General features: G+C 42.1%; 1 protein-coding gene across 1 annotated transcript in view; it reads left to right on the top strand.

Moving 5' to 3' along the window:
* The first annotated feature begins 2959 nt into the window (after positions 1 to 2959).
* Positions 2960 to 23090, top strand: part of MFRP (membrane frizzled-related protein) — a 97342-nt gene continuing 77211 nt past the window's right edge. Inside the window, exons 1-2 of the mRNA XM_075189569.1 lie at positions 2960 to 2998; positions 13875 to 14042. Coding sequence (XP_075045670.1) covers positions 13893 to 14042 — 150 coding nt within the window. The 5' untranslated portion in view covers positions 2960 to 2998; positions 13875 to 13892. The remainder of the gene's footprint in view (positions 2999 to 13874; positions 14043 to 23090) is intronic.

Below are 23090 nucleotides of genomic sequence, written 5' to 3'. Positions count from 1 at the left end.
TCTACCCAGGTAATGTGCTCGGAAGATGCTGTACCAGGTAACTGGGAGGGAGGGCAGAGTGAAGATGTATATTCTGTGCCTGAACCAGCTGCATACAGAGCGATTGAGCATGTGGGGGAGACACATAGTCCTGACCAACGGGAAGTAGCGAGTGACAGCAATTCTTACTTTGTTGCTGGGACCTGTAGTTCGAATGTTCACCACTCAGATCTACATATGAGTTCTGACCATTCGTCTGAGTTTTCCATAGAGACAAGGGGGTCAGTTGCTAGCCCACACTCACTTAGCCAGCCATCTAACGGCTTAGAGGAGATAAATGAGGGGCCCATACTCCCGGCTACTCTACATCCCCAGATAGATGAGTCCAAGGGGGAGGGGAGTGTCCTGTTATGTAGGCCCCAAGATAAGAAGTGCATAGGGTGTCCCACTGACAGGGAAGGTTGTAACTGGGGAGTAGGGCAGAGTAGAAGTAGGTATTCTGCTGTGCCAGCCTTAAGGGGTTCCCACTTAGAAGTACAGTATCAGGAATTCCTGGCCATTTTTCCCTTAGGCTTTCACTTAGAAGACATGAGGATTAGAGACAAAGTGCACACTGTAACAGGGTTGGTACACGAGAACGTGATGCAGGCCCAGACCAGCCAGAAGCAGTGGTATGATTCCCCTGCCAGGATGATAGAGAGAAATTTTCATAATAATCGGTTGAAGGCTCATAATGACAGTGAGAGCCAGCTAGCAGCTATTACAGTGGACCCAGGGGGAAATTAGATGAGATGATCTTGGGCATTGACCTGTCAGTCAATGCCCATGCCATCTCTTGAAGGGGGGAGATGTCAGGATAAAGCATAAATCTGATATGCTGAAATAGAATATTGGATGTCAGGACCCAAATAAATGTTTGCATGAATACCTAAATTCACCTGATGTTCAATTCAGATAAAGGTGTGACTAAATGAGCCCAGGAACAGGTAATTGAGTTAGGTAAACCCTTTGTGCAGAGACCAGCTTTAGATATGCAGATCAGACATCCATTGTATTTGATCATGTATTTCCCTAGCTAATTTACTTCCCTTCAATAGGTAGTATAAACACAAACTAACCCCTAGGTGTAAATTAGAGAGCTTGCAGTTATTTACAAGGGATAATTCATAACTGCAGGGTAAATAGGTTGTATCAAATGAATCCATTGATAAGCTAGTGTAACAGTAAAAGACGCAGAGTCTGATGTAATGGTGTTTGGAGGTTTTTACATCCCAGTGTGAGGAGATAAGCCGGCCACTTTTAGCAGCTTCCAGGACATAGCACTGTTTGCTTGTGACACTTGAATAGACTTGTAGGTACCGCTCCGCATGTGGCCTGGCTCAATGAGGCCAGGGGATAACATAGCCTATATGTAATACTGTATAGACAGAAAGAATTCAGTTTTAAAATATGCCACTTAAAATCAATAAAAGCAGAGATCAACCACCTATTCCTCAATAGCATGAGGAAGGGCAGCTCATATGGTAAATTAAGAATTCTGACCCACAGAGAAATGGAGAAAAGGAGTGGAAGCTCTGCGAATGCCCTGTACTTAGGCATGTTTGATATGACAAGATGAACCAAGTCATAAGGGATTTGTTAATGATAAGATTGGATCGATGTAACGCTGTCCAGGACAAATATATCACATTGTAGAATTGGTTAATAAATCAGGCAACAGGTAAATTTGGTTTGAAAAGGTGTCCCAGGACACAACCCCGATTAGCATTAACCCTGCCCCTGTGAATGCCGCACCCATTTGAGGTTGCTTAAAAATCTGTGTTCTGAGGGAACAAATTGTCAGACTTTTGGGGATCAATCTAATTTGAAGGACTGTCCATCATTTCTGCCTGCCCCAGGCATACAGATTATTATATGTAAGTAATGCTCTGTACGTTATCTCTTTTATTTTAAACTGTTTTGCTTGTTATGTCAAATTTATTATTTGTTTATTCATTATTTTTCTTTATATCTGTATGCCCTGTACCTTTTGTATATTAAATCTAAAATTTAATAAGTTGCGTCCTTGATACTCTAAAGAATCCATAGCCCGTGTAGAAGAGAGATTGCTTATCCAGGTTACCCAGTGTGTGACTGGTTGATACATTTGATTAACAAGCTGTGTGTGCTTGTATGTACATTTGTGTAACACTCCGGAGGTGTGAAGAGTTAACCCTGTGGGTGCTGGTGTGAGTCTTGCTAGTTTGTGGAACTAGGAGCCTGTGTGCCAGCGTGGGACAGTATATTGGGGTCCTATTGCCCATAACCAATAGGTGGTGGCTGTACCTGAAGTGTCTGGGGGTGTGAGAGCGCTGTGTTTGGGGGCGATTCCGTAGGTCTAAGAACCTGTGTGATAGGTGAGAGAGACTGCGGGCTGAAATCGTGTGTGACCTCATACAGCGAACACCCCAAAGTCACGGCAGCTGGGAGCGCGTTCGTGACAGTTCCCATTATTATCTAATCATTAAACAATATTTGTTAAATTGTACACACAAAATACAAATGTCACTTTATTTACTATTAGCTCTAAGAATAATTATAATTGGGTGCACTGCTGGTTTTGTCTATGAGTACAAATTATTTAAGTTAACAAAAGAAACTAAGAGTCTCAGGAGTGTGGGTACAACATAATGATTTTGCGGATTGATAAAGCTAAACCCGAGTGTCAGTAAAAGTGTAATATTTTTGTGCTGTGAATACTTGTGCCGCTTATCACTTTATAAACCACTATTACTAAGCATGCAATAGCACAGTTATCAAATGTAATGAGTTTAGGGAGTAATAATGCCAGTGCAAACATTCAAAAATACTACTTAATTGGACATGTTGTAGGTGTTTTTCCAGTATTATAGGAGAGTTACTCACATGACTCGGATTAGACTGTCTGGCACATTTTCTAACAGACCCCCTCTCTGCTTTGGCACTCTGCATAAGACTTTGAAAGTTTCAGAGAGCAGAGAGAGCTTGGAATCTAAAACTGGTATGTACTGTTTCGGCATATGTCAGTGTCCAGATCAGTGTGAAAAGTGTATAAAATGTATTACCTCTGTGTACACCACACCATTGTGCGCGTGTTGCTTTGTTTAGATACAATCTTTGCCTTTCTATTTCTGTTTCAAAGTATGTTCATGAATGATCTTTTCCTAAGCGGAATATTGACCTTTAAATATACTTGTATATTATTTTTTTCTATTCTGTTTTTTACCTGCTCTGTGAGTATACTGAGTATACTGGGTATACTAGCTTTTCAAAATGTACTGCATGTAGTTATGAATTCTATCTTACACTGCTTAGATTATGTACATTCTGAAACAGTTCTTTATAACACCTGTCATGTTGTCAGAATGAACAGATTTTTTTTTATAGTTTTTTTTGTGCCACACATCATGCAAAAACAATATATAATATTCACATTGCATGGAAATTACACATAACAGTGCTGTGTAAAATGTTTAGTCTAAATAAAAATAATAAACATAACACAATTCTTAACCTTGTCTTTAGCAGCCAGAATATATTAGTATTCCCATGTTTTAACAGACATTGAATTACTTTTGGCATCATTTAGAAAATAAGTTTTTATTGATATCTTGTGCATAACAATAATAAGGTAGCTAAATGAATAAGTGATATAAATATCAAATTTATTTGGCAAAATGTTTTAATTTAGATATATTGCAATATTTTAAATTTGTTATAGCTTTGGAGTTTTTCTTGAATCTCAGAATCATTAAAACAATTTATTTTTATACAGTTTGATAGTTTTCCATCCGTTTTGCATACATGCAAGCTAGTTCGCACATGTTCAAATTAGAGATGAGCGCACTCGGATTTATGAAATCCGAGCCCACCCGAATGCTGCCGATCCGAGTCGGATCCGAGACAGATCCGGGTATTGGCGCCAAATTCAAATCTGAAACTGAGGCTCTGACTCATAATCCCGTTGTCGGATCTCGCGATACTCGGATGCTATAAATTACCCGCTAGTCGCCGCCATCTTCACTCGGGCATTGATCAGGGTAGAGGGAGGGTGTGTTAGGTGGTCCTCTGTCCTGCTATATCTCGTGCTGTTCAGTTCTGTGCTGTGCAGTGCTGTGCTGTGCTCAGTCCAGTGGTGCTGTGTCCTGTGCTCTGTCCTTCTGAGTTCAGTAGTGCTGCTGGGTCCTGTGCTGTGTCCTGTTCAGTCCAGTGGTGCTGTGTCCTGTGCTCTGTGCTTCTAAGGGCATAGTTATTTCCCCATTATTCCCAAGTTTTTAAAAAATGAAAAAAAAGTTATAAAAAAAATAAAAATTAAAAATTAAAAAAAATAATAATTATAACCAAATTTGCAAAAACAATCCAGCAGTATAAGTCCATTGGTACTGCAATATTACCAAGTTCACACATTCAGCAGTAAAAGTCCAGTGGTACTGCAATATTACAAAGTTCACACATTCTGCAGTATCAGTCCAGTGGTGTTGTGTGCTGTGCTCTGTCAATTTTGAGTTCAGTGGTGCTGCTGGGTCCTGTGCTGTGTCCTGTTCAGTCCAGTGGTGCTGTGTCCTGTGCTCTGTGCTTCTAAGGGCATAGTTATTTCCCCATTATTCCCAAGTGTTTAAAAAATTTAAAAAAAGTTATAAAAAAAAATATAAAATTTTTTTTTAAAAAAAAATTAATTAAAACAAAATTTGCAAAACCAATCCTGCAGTATAAGCCCATTGGTACTGCAATATTACCAAGTTCACTGATTCAGCAGTATAAGTCTAATGGTACTGCTATTACAAAGTTCACTGATTCAGCAGTGTATAAGTCCAGTGGTACTGCTATTACAAAGTTCACTGATTCAGCAGTATAAGTCCAGTGCTACTCTCCTGTGCCGCATATAATTTTTATAGGCTTTGCCGAGTGTGTGTGGCTTAGGGGTACGCTCTCTTGTGCTACATATAATGGAAAACCAAAATTTGGAGGATAAAGTAGGGAAAGATCAAGACCCACTTCCTCCTAATGCTGAAGCTGCTGCCAACTAGTCATGACATAGACGTTGAAATGCCATCAACGTCGTCTGGCAAGCCCGATGCCCAATCTCCTAGTACAGGGCATGTAAAATCCAAAAAGCCCAAGTTCTCAAAAAATAGCAAAAAGAGAAACTTAAAATCAGCTGAGGAGAAACGTAAAGTTGGCAATATGCCATTTACGACACGTAGTGGCAAGGAACGGCTTAGGCCCTGGCTCGTGTTCATGACTAGTGGTCCAGCTTCACCCAAGGATCTAAGCCCTCCTCCTCCCCCCCTACAAAAAATTTAAGAGAGCTATGCTGTCAGCAACAACAACAAAACAGCAAAGAACTCTGCCTTCTAAACAGATGACATCACAAATCCCCAAGGCGAGTCCAAGGGTGTTGTTGGTTGTGAACCCTGACCTTCCCATCACTGTACGGGAAGAGGTGACTCCATGCAGCATTTGCAGCACACCTCTGCATATGCTGGAAGGATCACCCACAGTCCAGTTACAGATTTGGCTAATGAAGGTGTGAATGTTGTACATCGGGAGGAGGATATTGATGTAGCTGGCGCTGAGGAGGATGTTGATGATTATGATGCAGACAGATACCAAATTGCCTTTCTCAATTTCTATTTATATTCTAGATCAGGGGTCGGCAACCCCCGACACGCGTGCCGGGGGTGGCACGCCGCCCCCTGAGTCCTGGCAAGCCGGCCGCCCGACTGTTCTTAATGACAGCCGGAGAAGAGCTGAACTGTTGCGCAAGCACAGCAGTTCAGCTCTTCTCCGGCTGTCATTCCTTCCCCGACACTGAACTGCTGCGCGAGCGCAACAGTTCAGCACTTCTCCGGCTGTCATTTTAAAAATGACAGCCGGAGAATAGCTGAACTGCTGCGCAAGCGCAGCAGTTCAGTGTCGGCTGCACAGTTCCTCCAGTTCCTGCGGACCGTTTCACGCCTGGAACAGGTAAGTATAAAATGAGATAATTTTTTATTCATTTTTTTTTAGGCAATTCTGAGGCCATAAGCGTCATTGGGGGCATTACTGTGGCATAAAATGTATTGGGGGCAACTGTGGCATATTATGTGTCTTTGTGGGCAACTGTGGCATACTATGTGTTTCTGGGGCAACTGTGGCATACTATGTGTTTCTGTGGGCAACTGTAGCATACTATGTGTTTCTGGGGGCAACTGTGGCATATTATGTGTTTTTGGGGGCAACTGTGGCATACTATCTGTTTCTGTGGGCAACTGTGGCATATTATGTGTTTCTGTGGGCAACTGTGGCATATTATGTGTTTCTGTGGGCAACTGTGGCATACTATCTGTTTCTGTGGGCAACTGTGGCATACTATGTGTTTCTGTGGGCAACTGTGGCATATTATGTGTTTCTGGGGGCAACTGTGGCATATTATGTATTTATGGGGGCAACTGTGAAATAGTATTTATTTCTGGGGGCAACTGTGGCATACTATGTGTTTCTGTGGGCAACTGTGCCAAAGTATGAATTGGGGGCACAACTATGTGGCATAAGATTAATTGGGGGCACAATTATGAGGTATGATGTGAACTGGGGCACTACTGTGCGACATAACATTTTTTTTGCTGGTCCCTTACTGTTAATATGATATTAGCCTCATAAAATGAGAAATAATTATATATATAGCCGCCGAGAAGGGAGGGGGCGGCTACAAATTGCCTGGGCCTGCTTGGTGGCCCGAGTCCCCTCTGGAGAACTAATTTTGAAAAAAAAAATATATATATTTTAAAAGTACTTTTTTTAAAAAATTGTTATTGAGTGCAGGGGGATCAGTAGTGGCTAAATCACCTTCAGCTCGGGTACCTTCAGATGCCAGGTCATGTGACTGCAGTGGTGGCCTGGTGCTTTTCACCTGCTAGACTTTCCCCCCAATGATGTACTGCCGGCGGCACAACATTTTTTTAACCATGCTTAGCTATAAAGGAGGACCCATGGAGTTGCTGTACTGGGGCCATGAATTTCTCTAGGCAGTTCTGTATGTATGTATGTATGTATGTGTGTATATATATATATATATATATATATATATATATATATATATATATATATATATATATATATATATATATATATATATATAATATACATATACATATACATATACACACACAGCTGGCACACCTGGGCTTGACTATTTTTTAGCCGGCACTCCGATAGAAAAAGGTTGCCAACCCCTGTTCTAGATTATATAACGGCTGAATAGTTTACTGTTTTACTTCTAGTGGAGAGAAGATCTGATGCAGACAGATACCAAACTGCCTTTGTCCATTTCTTTGTATATTTGAATTTCTAGTTCTACAGTCTATGCAGGCTGCTTTATTTATATTCAACTACAAGTGTAGGGCGGGGGGGAGGGGGGGGCATAGATAGCCACCAAAGTAACGTGGTCCATTTAATTACACTTTCTAGCTCCACAGTCTGTGCAGCCTGCTTTTTTTTATCTTCAAAGTATTTATATTTACAAGCCTTGCAATCTAAATTAACTAGAGGTAGTGCCGTGGTAGAACTCCAAAAGGCAGTTTGGAAGCCCCTGTACAAACTGGCTCTATTTTTTAACTGAGTTGTCCCCCCTCCAGTGTGTACTCGGAAAGAGTTTTTAGTGCAGCTGGGAACCTGGTCAGTGAGCGGCGAAGGAGGTTGCTTCCTCACAACGTTGAAAAAATTATGTTTATAAAAATGAATAATCAATTCCTCAATGAAGTACAGCACTGCCCTCCAGACAGTACAGAGGGACCTGTGGTTGTGGAGTCCAACGGGGCTGAATTGATAATGTGTGAGGAGGAGGAAGTACACACTGTAGGGGGAGAGGAATCAGAGGTTGAGGATGAGGACGACATCTTTCCTCATTAGAGCCTGTTTAGTTTGTACAGCGAGAGATGAATTGTTTTATTGGTGTGGGGGCCCAAACAAACCAATCATTTCAGCCAAAGTTGTTTGGTAGGCCCTGTCGCTGAAATGATTGGTTTGTTAAAGTGTGCATGTCCTATTTCAACAACATAAGGGTGGGTGTGAGGGCCCAAGGACAATTCCATCTTGGAACTTTTTTTTTGCATTATATGACCAATCAACAGTAGTTTGCCATGTTCAAAAAGTAAAACCAAATTTAAACAAATTCAAGAAATTAAACCAAAAGTAAAATGCCATGTCATAATTTAAAACAAGAGGTATTGACGTGCTCTAAAACTACTGTATTTGTTGTTTATATTTTATAAACACTACACTTGAAAGCTTGAGTCTTTCAATGAAAAAGTAACTCTCCATTGCACGAATATTTGCAACAGGGACAATTTTAGGGTTAAGAAAGTCAACTAATAACACTTCGACGCTGTCTGTCTTTATAAACACTACACTTGGAAGTTGGAGGAGGTATTGTGGCCCCGGCTCCAAATTTAGTACCGGGGGCCACTCCACTGTGCAGTCCATATTTAGGTGTATCAGATATTAAACAACGGTGACAGTTGGTGCCCAATTTTTTAATTATATTGTTGGCGCTGTAAAAATTTGTGTTTCGGGCACACCACCCTACGCAGTCCATACCCTTTTTTGGTGGAATTCTGACCCGTGGAGGGTTTTTTAATTATATTGTGGCCTCGGTCCCAAATTGTGTACCGGGGCCACAACACTACGCAGTCAAGAAAGATAGATGCGTATCATAGATAAAGTACATTCAGTGTTGTGGGGCAAATTGAAAAATATTCAAAATGCACTGACATTATCAAAAACAAGAGGTTTTCACACGCTGAAACTCCAACATGTATATGATGGAGAGGATGGAGGAGCAGCCATATGTGCAGTGTAATGCAGACCTGTTGAAGGTTTTCTATATATTATATTGTGGTGGCCAGTGGCCAGTCCTCTACGCAGTCCAGATACTATTTTTGGGTGTAATGCAGACCTGTTGAAGGTTTTCTATATATTATATTGTGGTGGCCAGTGGCCAGTCCTCTACGCAGTCCAGATACTATTTTTGGGTGTAATGCAGACCTGTTGAAGGTTTTCTATATATTTTATTGTGGTGCCCAGTGCCCACTACTCTACGCAGTCCAGATACTATTTTTGGGTGTAATTCAGACCTGTTGAAGGTTTTCTATATATTTTTTATTGTGGTGCCCAGTGCCCACTACTCTACGCAGTCCAGATACTATTTTTGGGTGTAATGCAGACCTGTTGAAGGTTTTCTATATATTATATTGTGGTGGCCAGTGGCCAGTCCTCTACGCAGTCCAGATACTATTTTTGGGTGTAATTCAGACCAGTTGATGGGTTTTTAATTATATTGTGGGGAACATTTCTCTAAGCAGTCCAGAAAGATACCTCGTTGCAACGTTTTGTACAAAAAAAAAAAAAATATTGTGAGGTGTTAGGTGTCCAGAATAGCCTTTAAATTAGTGGAAATTATTGTTGTTATTGAATGTTATTGAGGTTAATAATAGCGTAGGAGTGAAAATAAGCCCAAAAACTTGATTTTTACACTTTTTAGTTTTTTTTCAAAAAAAATCCGAATCCAAAACCTTAAATCCGAACCAAAACCTTTCGGCAGGTGTTTTGCGAAACAAATCCGAACCCAAAACATCGAGAAAATCCGGATCCAAAACACAAAACACGAGACCTCAAAAGTCGCCGGGGCACATCCCTAGTTCAAATTACATTTGAAATATCTTGTGGTTTGGATATGTTTAAGGAATACTATGCTTTAATTGTTCATGAGAGATAGGATACATGATGAACCATATTTTCAGTGTTGTGCTGCTCTTTTGTTTTTTGAGGGGGGTTTTATTTAGATTTTGTGCTCTGTAACACCTCTGTACCCCCTGTGCCATGTTGCTTTTGTCCCTCCTTTCTTTAACCCCCTGTGCCATGCTGCTTTTGTCCCTCCTTTCTTTAACCCCCTGTGCCATGCTGCTTTTGTCCCTCTTTTCTTTAACCCCCTGTGCCATGCTGCTTTTGTCCCTCCTTTCTTTAACCCCCTGTGCCATGCTGCTTTTGTCCCTCCTTTCTTTAACCCCCTGTGCCATGCTGCTTTTGTCCCTCCTTTCTTCAACCCCCTGTTCCCCCCCTTCGTTTCTCCTCTTTCACTTACCTCTGTATTGCTTTCTTTCATCTTTATTTTATTTTATTTTATTTTATTTCCTTCTCTCTTCTGCCTTCTTCTGTACTCGGCTTTTCACCGAATGTCGGGCGTGACGTAATGACGTCACGCCCGACGTTCATTGCAAACAGAGAGGGGAAGAGGGACGCCGGCACAGCGATCATGTGAGTATTTCTATACACACATGATCGCGGCGCCGCCGCCACCCCCCCTGCCCCCCCTGGCTGCGAGAAAATAAAACAAAAAACACCTTTCAAAAAAAAAAAAGTTAAGTTAAAAAAAAAAAAAACCTGCTCCCCCCCCTCATAACTGATAGATGCAGAACGCTGTCCAGGCTCCACTGCTGCTTATAATTGGGAACAAACAACTTGACACAATAAGCAGACAACAGACAATTTTTTTGTGATGATTTGAGAACTTGTCTGTGTATTATGCACTTGTTAAAAGCAATGGCCATTTTCTTTCCTCTTTCCTTTATTGGTCCAAATGGAAATGACAAGTCATCCAAATAGACGGCCCTAACATGACTCTTCACCACACTGCTCCCCCCTCACCCCCCGACTGTCCCACTTGCATCACAAGACCGTACCCTAATGCATCACACGTCTCGCTGCATCACACTCTTTCCCCTAAATCAGTGTCGCCTTGCTTCACACTGTCAACCCACCCTTCTGCTTCACACTCTTACCCCTCCATCACAATGTACCCATGCTTAACAGTGCCCCCCTCCCTGCATCACACTCTTTCCCCTCCATCACAATGTCCACTTGCTTCACACTGCCCCTCCGCCTCACACTCTTCCACCTCCATCACAATGTCCCCCTGCTTCACACAGCTTCCCCTGCATCAAACTCTTCCCACTCCATCACAATGTCCCCCTGCTTCATACTGCCCCCCTGTATCATACTCTTCCCCCTCCATCACAATGTCTCCCTGCATCACACTCTTCCCCCTCAATCACAGTGTCTCCCTGCTTCACACAGCTCCCAATTCTGCTTCACCCTCTTCTCTCTCCATCATGTTCCCCTCCTTCACACTGCCTCCCCTCCTGCTTCACACTGCCGCCTCCCCCCCCTGCATCACAGTCTCTTTCCCCTCCATCACAATGGCCCCCTGACTCACACTCTTTTCCCCTTTATCAGTGTCCTCCTGCTTCACACTGCTCCCACCCCACCCCCCGCAGCGCACCATTGCTTAGTTAGCTGGTCTTTTCTTCATGCAGGCAGCTGCTCCTCTCTGCAGTGCCCCACCCCCCTGTATCACACCTCATCACAGTGTTCCTCTGCTTCACACTACTGTCCCCTCCTGCTTCACACTCTTTCCCCTTCATCGGTATCCCCCCTGCTTCACACAGCCCCCCCTCCCTGCATCACACTCTTTCCCTTCCATCACAATGTCCACTTGCTTCACACTGCCCCTTCGCCTCACACTCTTCCACCTCCATCACAATGTCCTCAATCACAACCCCTGACATACTCTCTTCATTTGACCCCACAAATGAAGAGGAAATTTCTACTCTCTTATCCTCCTACTCTACCTCCTGTCCTCTTGATCCTATCCCCTCGCAAATTGGTAGATCCCTGTCTCCTGTGCTCATCTCACCTCTAACTAAAATCTGTAATCTCTCGCTCTCTACTGGCATCTTTCCGTCACTATACAAGCATGCAGTGATTACTCTTATTCTAAAAAACAAGATTCCGACCCAAGCTCTCTATCAAATTACCGTCCCATCTCTCAGCTGCCGTGCCCCTCCAAGCTTCTAGAGAGACTTGCCTACACTCGCCTCACATGCTTCCTTTCCGCAAACAACCTGTTGGATCCTCTTCAGTCTGGCTTTCATTCTCAACACTCCACAGAGACTGCGTTGACTAAGGTTGTCAATGATCTGATCACTGCTAAAACTAAACGCCATTGCTCTCTCCTAATTCTCCTGGATCTCTCGGTTGCATTTGACACCGTTGACCATTCTCTTCTCATACAAACGCTGTAATCCCTAGGGCTTCAAGACACTGTTCTATCCTGGTTCTCATCCTACCTTTCTAATCGCTCTTTCACTGTTAATTTCTCTGGGGTCACCTCTGCTCCACTTCCTTTATCAGTTGGCTTACCGCAGGGCTCAGTGCTATGTCCTCTGCTGTTCTCTATCTATACCGCTTCTCTTGGAAATCTAATAAGTTCCTTTAGATTTCAGTATCATCTCTATGCGGATTATACCCAAATTTATCTATCCTCTCCTGATCTCTCGACATCTGTGTTGTTCCGTGTAACTGACTGTCTTTCTGCCATTTCATCTTGGATGTCCTCTCGCCAACTCAAACTTAATCTTTCTAAAACAGAGTTAATAATATTCCCACCCACCAACAAGAGCATACCTGACATTTCTATCTCTGTTGATAACATGACCATAAATCCCACCCCACAAGCTCGCTGCCTAGGTGTAATCCTTGACTCACACCTATCCTTTGTTCCCCACATTGACTCTATATCTAAATCATGTTACATACATCTCAAAAACATTTCCAGAATTCGCACATATCTCACGCAAGACACTGCAAAAACCTTAATTCATACACTCATCATCTCCCGCATTGACTATTGCAATTCCCTCCTTACTGTCCTTCCCAAAAACAGACTCAAACCCCTACAATCTATTTTGCACGCTGCGGCAAGATTGATTTTCCTTGCAAATCGTTATTCCTCTGTTGAATCACTCTATATGTCTCTACACTGGTTGCCTGTTTTCTACCGAATCCAATAAAAAATACTCTTACTAACCTACAAGGCCATCAACAAAGCTGCACCAACATACATCTCCTCTCTTGTCACAAAATATCTCCAAACTCGGCAACTCTGTTCTGCACAAAGTCTGCGTCTCTCATCCACCCTCATTACATCCTCCCATTCTCGGTTACAGGACTTTTTCCGGGCTGCACCCACTCTATGGAATACTCTCCCTCGCACAATAAGACTTTTCTCTTGTCTACAAGCTTTCAAGCATTCTCTGAAAACCCACCTCTTCAGACAAGCTTATAATATTCCTCAATCACCCTCTTAACCTCACTACACTACTCTATTACCACCTTTTATACAACTACCCCTGGACCAACATTGTTGTGTGACAGGATCATTTAGTCTGGCTGGGCCGACTGCAAATGTAAACTTAACCTCATGTGTCAAACGCCCATTGTCCAATAGATTGTAAGCTTGCGAGCAGGGCCTTCTCACCTCTTTGTCTGTTTTACCCAGTTTGTTTATTAGTTTACTATGTTTGTCCCCAATTGTAAAGCGCTACGGAATATGTTGGCGCTATATAAATAAATGATGATGATGATGTTAAATGGCTAATCATCTATCACTTTAGATCACTACCCCTTTCATTACACAAAATAAAATAAAAAAAAATGCTTTTTCTGCATTTCTCCTAAAATACTGCTTAGTGTAGCCTCAGTTATGGTATAAAGTAATCATGAGAGGCAGGTCAATATTACATATGGAACTTTTGTGTATTTGGAGCTTTTTTTACATTGAGCACAACATTCAGTAGGTCACTCTCTATACTGAAAACACTATACTTCAGCAGGACTGCAGTGGATTTTTGAACTGAATGGTAAAAAAACTCAGGCATGAAATAACGAAAAAAAATAGCACAACTAGATTAAATGTCTTCTTTCCCTCCTATAAGAATTAGCTATGTGTATATGATTGTTTTATTGCTTCCAATAATAATAAAATACACTTTTCTCAGCAGAACTATTGCAGTCCCTTCATGACCATAACAAGACATATCCAGAGCTGGGTATCTTTGCATCCTTTAAACCCAGAACCAGGAGGATCTGCAGATGCAGTACTTATACAACAGGAGCAAGCAATGAGTGAAAACAACTGTGTCTCTTTGTGTGGGAGGCCTGATGATGAGGTAAAAGGCAAACTGTCACTGCACAGTAAATTGTTGAGCAATTTACAATCATGAATACTGGACAGAAATACTTAATGGTTTATTAGAAATAAAATATGTGCTTGAATACACAATGTACCCGGGGGTTACACAATGTACCCGGGGGTAATCGTAATCATGATTAACTAAACCCCGACAGTACTAACAATGGCAGTGAAATAGCGAAAGTGACATTCCCTACTTAGTCTTAATTTCGAAGATGTTCTTTTCCGATAAAATTGCGACTGTTTACAAAAGTGACATGGAACTATTGCAGCGTTTTAACATCCCGGCAGCTGCATGGACTTGTCGGGGTTTAAATAATCATGATTACGTGCCCAACCAAATGTACCATAAGTACTGTTCCAGTTTACTGTGGGTATCGTTAGACAGTCAAATATTCTTTAAGAATGAGAAGAACAAAGACACACAATTTCAGAACATGTTTACCTCGTTTACTTATCCATAAATATTATGTGAGGTCACATATGACTAGAATTATATGCATCACCCATTTCATGTTGGCATGTAATGAGAATAAACACAATACATGATTATGGAAAGAAATATGCAAACAAAGAAAAATAAAAAAATTGGTATATTACACAGGCGGTCCAAGATTACATAACTCTATGTAAAAAGAGACTATTGTCCACCTTACGATGCAATTTACTGAATATTATTTAACTCACTTTCCAAACTCTTGCATTGCAGCAATGACGTCAAACACTTGTGTTTTCTCCTGCAGTTAAATTGTATTAGCAGTCTTTTATGGTTTTTAATCTCTTATGAGCATGAAATATTCGTTGTTGTTAGTTTTTTGCTAATGAGAAAGTGATATAAAACAAGGTGGAGCAATTAAATTAGATGAAAAATGTGATTGCTGGAGTTGGGACAAACACGACTGCCATATAAGTCATAATTACTATTATAATACATGTATTTATTTTATACAGATGAAATGTGAAGGTATATTGTGGGAATTATTTTAATTTTTTGCACATCTTTATGATCTGTAATTTTTTTGTAGAATACTTTGTTATGAAAATGTATTTGTCCTAGGGGGCAAATATATTAAATCAGAACCTACCTCTGTATGTTGCTTGTTTTTTGGTGGATGCAATTAGTTGCCTCACTGGAGACTATGGCTTGCTGTTACCATTAGAAGGTATAAGTATATTTGCCACTCAGATGGATAACCAGATTTATTTGGCATATTTTATAGAGATTCATAAGTAGTCTAGAAACAGCTGTTAAAAGCGCAACAAAGGTAATACATTATTAATATTTCTGTTGTGTTATTATTATTATTATTATTATTATTATCTTTGACTTATAAGGCGCCACAAGGGGTCCGCAGCGCCGTACGTTACATATACAGAAAACAGAACCAAGACACACATGATACAAAAATGTATAAAAACTGTTAAGTGCGTATTGTCGCTAACCAATAACGATTGTCGAACCTCGATTTGTGTTTCCAAAGCACAAAGATTTATTCGCAAAAAGTAGTATAATATGTTCAAGCGAATTGGTAATAAATACAGCCGTTACTTATCGCAGGCGCTCTGGATCCAGTGTGCAGTCATTCAATCCTGAAGTCTGGGGACAAGATGTCTGAACACTAGATGTGAAGCTGCTGCTTATATGCACACAGAAATACAGTAATACAATGAAGATGGTATAGCTTGCTTCTATTGGTCCAGGTTTCAGGAAGGTCCAAGGGGTTGTCAATCATTGGCTAGTTCATCCTAAGGAATCCAAAGGAGGGGGTCATCTCTCCAGGGGGTATGCTCGGCTCTTCCCACCAAGATTCCTTAGTCTTAAGTAGTCCATAATTCCCTATCATTCATAACTTGCGTATGCACTCTGCGATTCCTTCGCAGAGTGAACCAAACAGTGTCAAATGTTAAGAGGTTTATTATGATGCCACATATGATATGATTCCTTCAACCTGTTCCATATATTTCACTAATATGCATATAACTTTAATATAAAACATAAATACTACTATATTTCGACATAACTGACTATGTGTTGCAACTACCATTAATGTGTACTATTTTACAAGTATGCGTGTTTGTGCGAATGTATGGTAAAAGACCAAATCCTGTTGCTGCCACGTGTAGTAGCTGCGTACGCCCTTTCACGCCGTAGCGTACCGCACGCATCTTTTCAGACGACAAAGACAACCAAGTTTGCTCGATTTTAATTGAAATGACTTTATCCAATTTGCTGACTTCGACAGCTCCACCCTTTGATAGTGTAACAAACTATCACCCAATCACCGTTTCAAGTTCAGGATTATACAATACTTCTTCACAGACCATGATCTCGGTATCTGGTACAACCCTTTCAGTCTCTTTCTCAGTGTTACTCCTATGAGACCTTTTTCCACACTTCAACACAGTAGGAACACATTTGACAACTAAACTAATTGCTAAGATGACACCCAGTATAAGGAGAAGGAGCTTACCTACACTAGCAACCATTTCCTGTACCCATTCCCCCAGACCAGAGAACCATTTCACAGGGTTCAACCATGAGAACCAACCTGCCACTTTTCCCCCGACCTCATATAACGAAGAATTATGGCTCTTTCGAAATTCCCATTTCAGCTGCAAAATTTCATCCATCTTCCGGTCTATAACCTCTTTAGGGTCATCCGTATTATTAGTGATGTACGTGCAACATTTGACACCGAACTAGGTGGCCAGTGTAACACAGTACCCACCAGTAATAGAGGTGAGATAATTTAGCACCAGTCTATGTTGCACCAACTCCTTCTTGTACGCTTGTAGCTCCCTCCCAGTATACCTGAAAGTGTCATCATACATCTCAGTGATATTATCTATTAATTTAGCTAGGTCTTGGATATATTTAAAGTTTAATGTTCCCCGAGCGGTCCTGGTGAGATCTAGAGCAACCATAACTTGAAAACCAGCAGTTTCACTAATCAATTTTGTAGCTATGGGTTCCTCACCAGGAATCATATTTCTCTTGCCACGGTGTTCATACTGTGTGTGTATGTATGGTGGTGATGTAGTCTTGTGAATACCAACCATTTCTTTATGAGTAATAGTCATGATTTAAGGAACCAGTTTAGCTAAGAAACACAAGCCCTTAGAACTCGGAGTCACCCAGGAATAAGCTTTCCTTCTACAAACAAAATACACGTCATCATGGAGAACATAAGGAACAGTATGCCCATTAATTATATCACACAGAGTTTTGATAAAACTACCCATGCCTTGTGTCTCCATTTGCTTCAGACACGTGTCGGCATGGATGACATTCTTACAATTATCTATAGAGACTTTTCCAATGGCTACTTTCTTATGTTTGGTTATACGCCCTAATTTGTGACTTCCATCAACATTCCTGCCTATTGGTGACCTTGTGAGTCTCCCTCTAAAATGAGTGTGGCGAGCCATTGTCTGATCTGATAGGTCAGCCTCCCAATTCTCCAGGCGCTTTGCATGAGATATATTTAGGCACAGCAAAGATCTGCCTATGGAGTATTGTCGAAGCGTTAGACTAGGGGACCTAGTGTTATTGTACCTCCCGTCTATGGGCCTCCCACCCCTCAATTCGAGTACTTCGGATACGTTTAGAGGAAATGGCACTAGTCCTATATTATGCTGCCCTTGCGGCACGTGAGAGCACACCCAACACTCGGTTTGGTTTAGCACCTTACCCACCAGGGAGTGATAATCCTCCAAAGGATGCCCGCCTATATTCAGAGTACTGGGGGACTGGCATCGTTGGATGCATCTCTCTTCAACTAGGGAGTCGCAGAACTTGCAGATACAATACTCATCAGACAATAGCCCCTCACACTGCCTCCGAGTTCCTGAGCTAGAAGACCTTTTCATAACCCCTGGACCAAGCTTGATAATGGGCTGCTCTGAGTATTCTAATAACTTTTCCTCTGCCTCCAACTCATCCGTATCACTACCAGAACTCTCCTCCGTCCTCCATCCTCCTTCACAAAAATAGAATGTCCTAGAAAGAGTAAAAACAAGGAAAATCCTGCAATAAAAGAAAAACAAAAACCGCCACTCCATCGCTGGAAAGATAGTTCTGAGGGCAACGTCTCTGGTTCAGGTGTCTCGACTGCAGGCTTTAGGTCTCCCAGAACAGACTCACAAGTGACAGATCTATGTCGTCGGTCTCAGTTTTATCTTGCACTTTCTCCGGATTATGGACTCTCCTGCAGTGGGTGGAATGGACCCAAGTGTCTCTCTCTGCAACCTTCAGTGATGTAGTACTGGTCAGCAGCACTTGGTACGGGCCTTCCCAATGGTCTGTTAAACAACCTGAACGTAAGAAATTGCGGATCATAACATAGTCTCCAGGTTCAACATCATGACAGTTCGTTTCTGGCATACCAGGTGACAGTATTTTTAGTTTTTGTTGTTGTTACTTTAGCTGTCTACTCATTCTTATAAGATATTGTACAGTACCTTCAAGTCGTCTTGTGGACTCACGATCAAATGAGGTTGTCGTCCGAACAGTATCTCAAAGGGGGACAGATTAAGAGGAGGTCTAGGAGTGGTCCGAATGCTATGGAAGATCAATGGCAAAGCCTCCGGCCATGCCAACCCAGTTTCAGCCATTACCTTACCAAGCTTGTTCTTTATAGTACCATTTACTCTCTCCACCTTACTACTGGCTTGTGGTCGGTACGGGGTGTGAAGTCTGCTACCGATTCCCATTAGTTTACACATATTTTGGAAGATATCACCAGTAAAGTGGGTACCCCTATCACTTTTAATGATTCTAGGGATACCGAACCTACATACAAAGTCTTGTACAATTTTCTTTGCAGTGAACACAGCAGTATTGGTGGCTGCCGGATATGCTTCTACCCAACCGGAAAACACATCAATACAAACTAACACATACTTTAAATTCCTGCACGTTGGTAGTTGGATATAGTCAATTTGTATTACCTGAAGGTGCCTCTGTAGGAGGGATGTGGGATGGCTCAGTTGGAATAGTTTTCCCGACATTTTTCCTCAAGCAAGTAAGACATGACATTGCCTTCTTACCAGTCTGAGAGGAAAACCAGGGAGCACACCAGTATGCTCTCACCAGTTTGCACATACCTTCTTTACCCAGGTGAGTCAGGCTGTGTGCTGCTTCAGCCAGGCTTGGATAGTATGTTCGGGGAGCTACAGGCTTACCTTGTCCATCCCTCCAGAGTCCTGAGGACTCTTGACCACATCCCTTTGCCTTCCAGACCGCCTTTTCCTGAAGGAAACACAAATCTTGCATTTCAATTAATTTCTGCATGTCTAATGTCTGAAAAACCATCATAGTCTCGGTCGATACAGTCATAGGTTGCCCTGCTGCCCATTTAGCAGCTTCGTCTGCCCTGTTGTTGCCCAATGACACTAGGTCTTCTTCAAAGGTATGGGCTTTGCACTTTATGACGGCTACTGTTCTGGGTAACTGTATCACTGTCAGAAGTCCTTTTATGTGTTGTGAGTGTGCCACTGGCATACCTGCTGCTGTCGTAAAGTTTCTAAGACGCCAAAGGGCCCCAAAATCGTGCACTACCCCGAAGGCGTACCTAGAGTCAGTATATATATTGGCTGATTTACCCTCTGCCAATTCACACGCTCTCCTTAGTGCTACTAGTTCCGCCACCTGGGCTGAGTGAGGTGGGCCAAGGGGTTCAGCTTCTACCACATCCTGATCGTCTACCACAGCGTAACCAGTACATAGCTCTCCCGTCTCTGTCTGTCTATGACAACTTCCGTCTGTATAAAACGTAAAATCTACATTTTCTAAGGGGGTGTCACGTATGTCGAGCCTTGCAGTAAAGGTCTGATTCAGGTGTTCCATACAGTCATGCGTGTCAGTATTCTTGCCTAACTCATCATCAACCAGGGTCTCCTCACCTCCCACCCTTTGTGTCTCTCGAGACACACATGGAAGGTATGTAGCTGGATTTAAGGTGCTAAATCGTTTGATGGTGATGTTTGAGGGTGCCATCAGGGCTAGTTCCCACTTTGTGAATCTAGCTGAAGAAACATGTCTGGTTTGGGCTTAGTTTAACAGAGCTGATACAGCATGGGGTGTATAGACAGTGGAATTATGTCCTAATACTACGTCTTCGCTCTTACTTACCAGAAGAGCAGTTGCTGCTACACTTCTGAGACATGTTGGGAGTGATCTTGCCACATTGTCTAATTGTGCACTGTAGTATGCTACTGGTCTGCTAGCGTCACCATGTTTCTGTGCGAGGACACCTGCTGCACAACCATCAGCTTCCGTACAGAATAGCTCAAAAGGCTTTTCATAATCAGGTATTCCCAATGCAGGTGCTCTAGTCAGACTATCTTTAAGATTAAAGAACGCTTGCTCTGACTCTTCTGTGTGTACAACACGTTCTGGTTTTGACGAATAGACTAGCTCCTGCAATGGTAATGCCAGAATAGAAAAACCTGGGATCCAGGATCTACAGTATCCACACATCCCCAGGAAAGTACGAATCTGCTTCTGGCTCTGCGGCAAAGTCATGTGTTGTATGGCCTCAATCCTGTCGGTTGTCAGCTGTCTTAGCCCCTTAGTGAGGCAGTGTCCTAAGTATTTGACCTTAGTCTGACATGGCTGTAATTTATCCTTTGCCACCTTGTGCCCTGTTTGTGAAAGATGAAGCAACAACAATTTAGTATCATGTAAACATGACATAAAAGAATCAGAGCACAACAACAAATCGTCCACATATTGAATTAGAACAGATCCATTGTGGGGTTGAAAGGATTGCAAACAGTCATGTAAGGCTTGGGAGAAAATACTGGGGCTGTCAATGAACCCCTGGGGTAGTCTTGTCCATGTGTATTGCACTCCCCGGTAGGAGAATGCAAAAAGGTATTGGCAGTCAGGATAAAGAGGGACTGAGAAGAAAGCAGAACATAGATCAATGACAGTAAAATGACTAGCAGACGGAATCTGCATGAGGATGACAGCTGGATTTGGCACTACGGGGAATTGGCTCTCAACAACTTTATTAATTCCCCTTAAGTCCTGGACTAATCTATAGCCCCTCCCCCCACTCTTCTTCACAGGGAAAATGGGACTATTTGCTGTACTGGCTGTACGAATTAAAATCCCTTGTTGCAACAGCCTCTCAATAACAGGATATACCCCTAGTTCCACCTCTGGTTTTAATGGATATTCTGGGATTTTTGGAGCTATCCTACCACTTTTTAGATTGACCATGACAGGGGCTACGTTTACCATCAGTCCAGTGTCCTGTCCATCTCTGGTCCATAGTGAACCTTGTATTTCCAGCAACATCCCCTTTACTTGAGATGGACTGTGTTCTATAACAGTAGAGTGTAACATTAACCTTTGAGGGGTGTCCAATATGTCCTGTACCTCATGAGCGACCTTCTCGGGTATATCTCGGAACACACCATCTGAAGTACAGTATATGACACATCCCATTTTACATAACAAGTCTCTCCCTAGCAAGTTAGTAGGAGCCGCCGCAGCCAAGAGAAACGAATGCTTGGTTTGCAGGGGCCCGATAGTAACTTCAGCAGGTTTAGTTAGTGGATAATGTAACACTCCTCCCGTTACTCCCATAGCTGGAATAGTTTTGCTGGTCACCTGTAGATTGAGAGGAGAGGTTATCACAGATCGGGCCGCCCCTGTATCTACAAGAAAGGTTTGTTTCCTACCAGCTATGTCAACTATCGTTGTTGGTTCTTCACTCTGACTCTCAGTTAACCTCACTGGCTGTAGATTACAGGTATGACCTGACCCCTAGCGCTGACTATCATTTTCACGCGCAATATTTGCTGTTATAATATGTGCGGGTAGATGTGAGTCTTCTATTCTACGTGAGTCCTTCCTTGGAGGATATCTATGTGTCCCACCTCTAGGGTTGTATCTGTCTTTTTTACAATCCCCCCTAACGTGTCCTTCTTCATTACAATTGAAACATCTGATCACTCTATGTTTCTTATTATGTGGGTTGTATGCTGGTGGTCATGTATGCATCCCCTCTAGAGCCTGTATACTCACCATCATTAACCTATCACTTTTCTTCTCCTTCTTTCTGAAAAGGTTTTTGTCATGCTCCACAGTAGACTCCCTAAGAGAATCTACTGTGATGCCTCTCCAATTAGGTAATGTGGTTTGTACTCTGGTTTTTAAATTTTCTCTAGGGCCATCCATTAATACTCCTACAGCTACTTCCCTATGATGTGGGTCCTCCCCTATGTTTGATATCCCAGTGAACCGTGTTATCGCTGCTATAGCTCTAATGAAGTAATCTGCTGCTGTCTCACTATCTTTCTACTTGATGGTGAAAATTTTACTCCAATTCGTTACTACCGGAAAATAGATGGCTAAATGTTTAACAATTTGTTCTATATTTTCTTGGTTAATCTCATCAGTCAAGGTGTCATCTTCATCCAACACACAATCTTTAATAAATTTTTGTATGTCAGTATGGGGAGGAAGACACGCCCTCAACACTACACGCCAATCCTTATCGGTTGGTTCGTGTGCATTTCCTAAGTCTTTAACAAATTTCTGACACTTTGCCAACTCTTTTCTGGGATCTGGGAATTCAGTCATAATGGAACGTAATTCTGATCTAGTCCAGGGACAATGCATTGTAACATTTCTTAAAGGAACTACACCACCCTTTTCCGGTTTCCCATTGGGAACTGATATTGTGCGGACTGGGTACGCACCCACTGGTTCACTGTTTTCAGAAGTCCCTACCGGATCTGCTGGTTCAAGATTTAGAACGCTATCACTCCTAGTGATCACACTACTCTCACCTATCTCAGCCATCGCTCCTTTCCCATACTTACGCTGAACCTCTAGCATATTAACAGCATGAGCAATGGCCGAAATCACTGTGGGTTCATCTTCATCTTCTGATAAACTTGTTTTAAACTGGCTTAAAACAGGATACAATTTAGCAATTTATCTTTTTTTGTTTTTAATAACGGCTGTACTTACCCCTCCCGCCACATAAGGTGGCAGGGGTGCGCTTGC

Source organism: Mixophyes fleayi, chromosome 11, assembly GCF_038048845.1.
Source record: "Mixophyes fleayi isolate aMixFle1 chromosome 11, aMixFle1.hap1, whole genome shotgun sequence".
NCBI classification, from domain to species: domain Eukaryota; kingdom Metazoa; phylum Chordata; class Amphibia; order Anura; family Limnodynastidae; genus Mixophyes; species Mixophyes fleayi.
The sequence above is the reverse complement of the archived record's forward strand: the minus strand, read 5'-3'. Positions and strand labels throughout refer to the sequence as shown.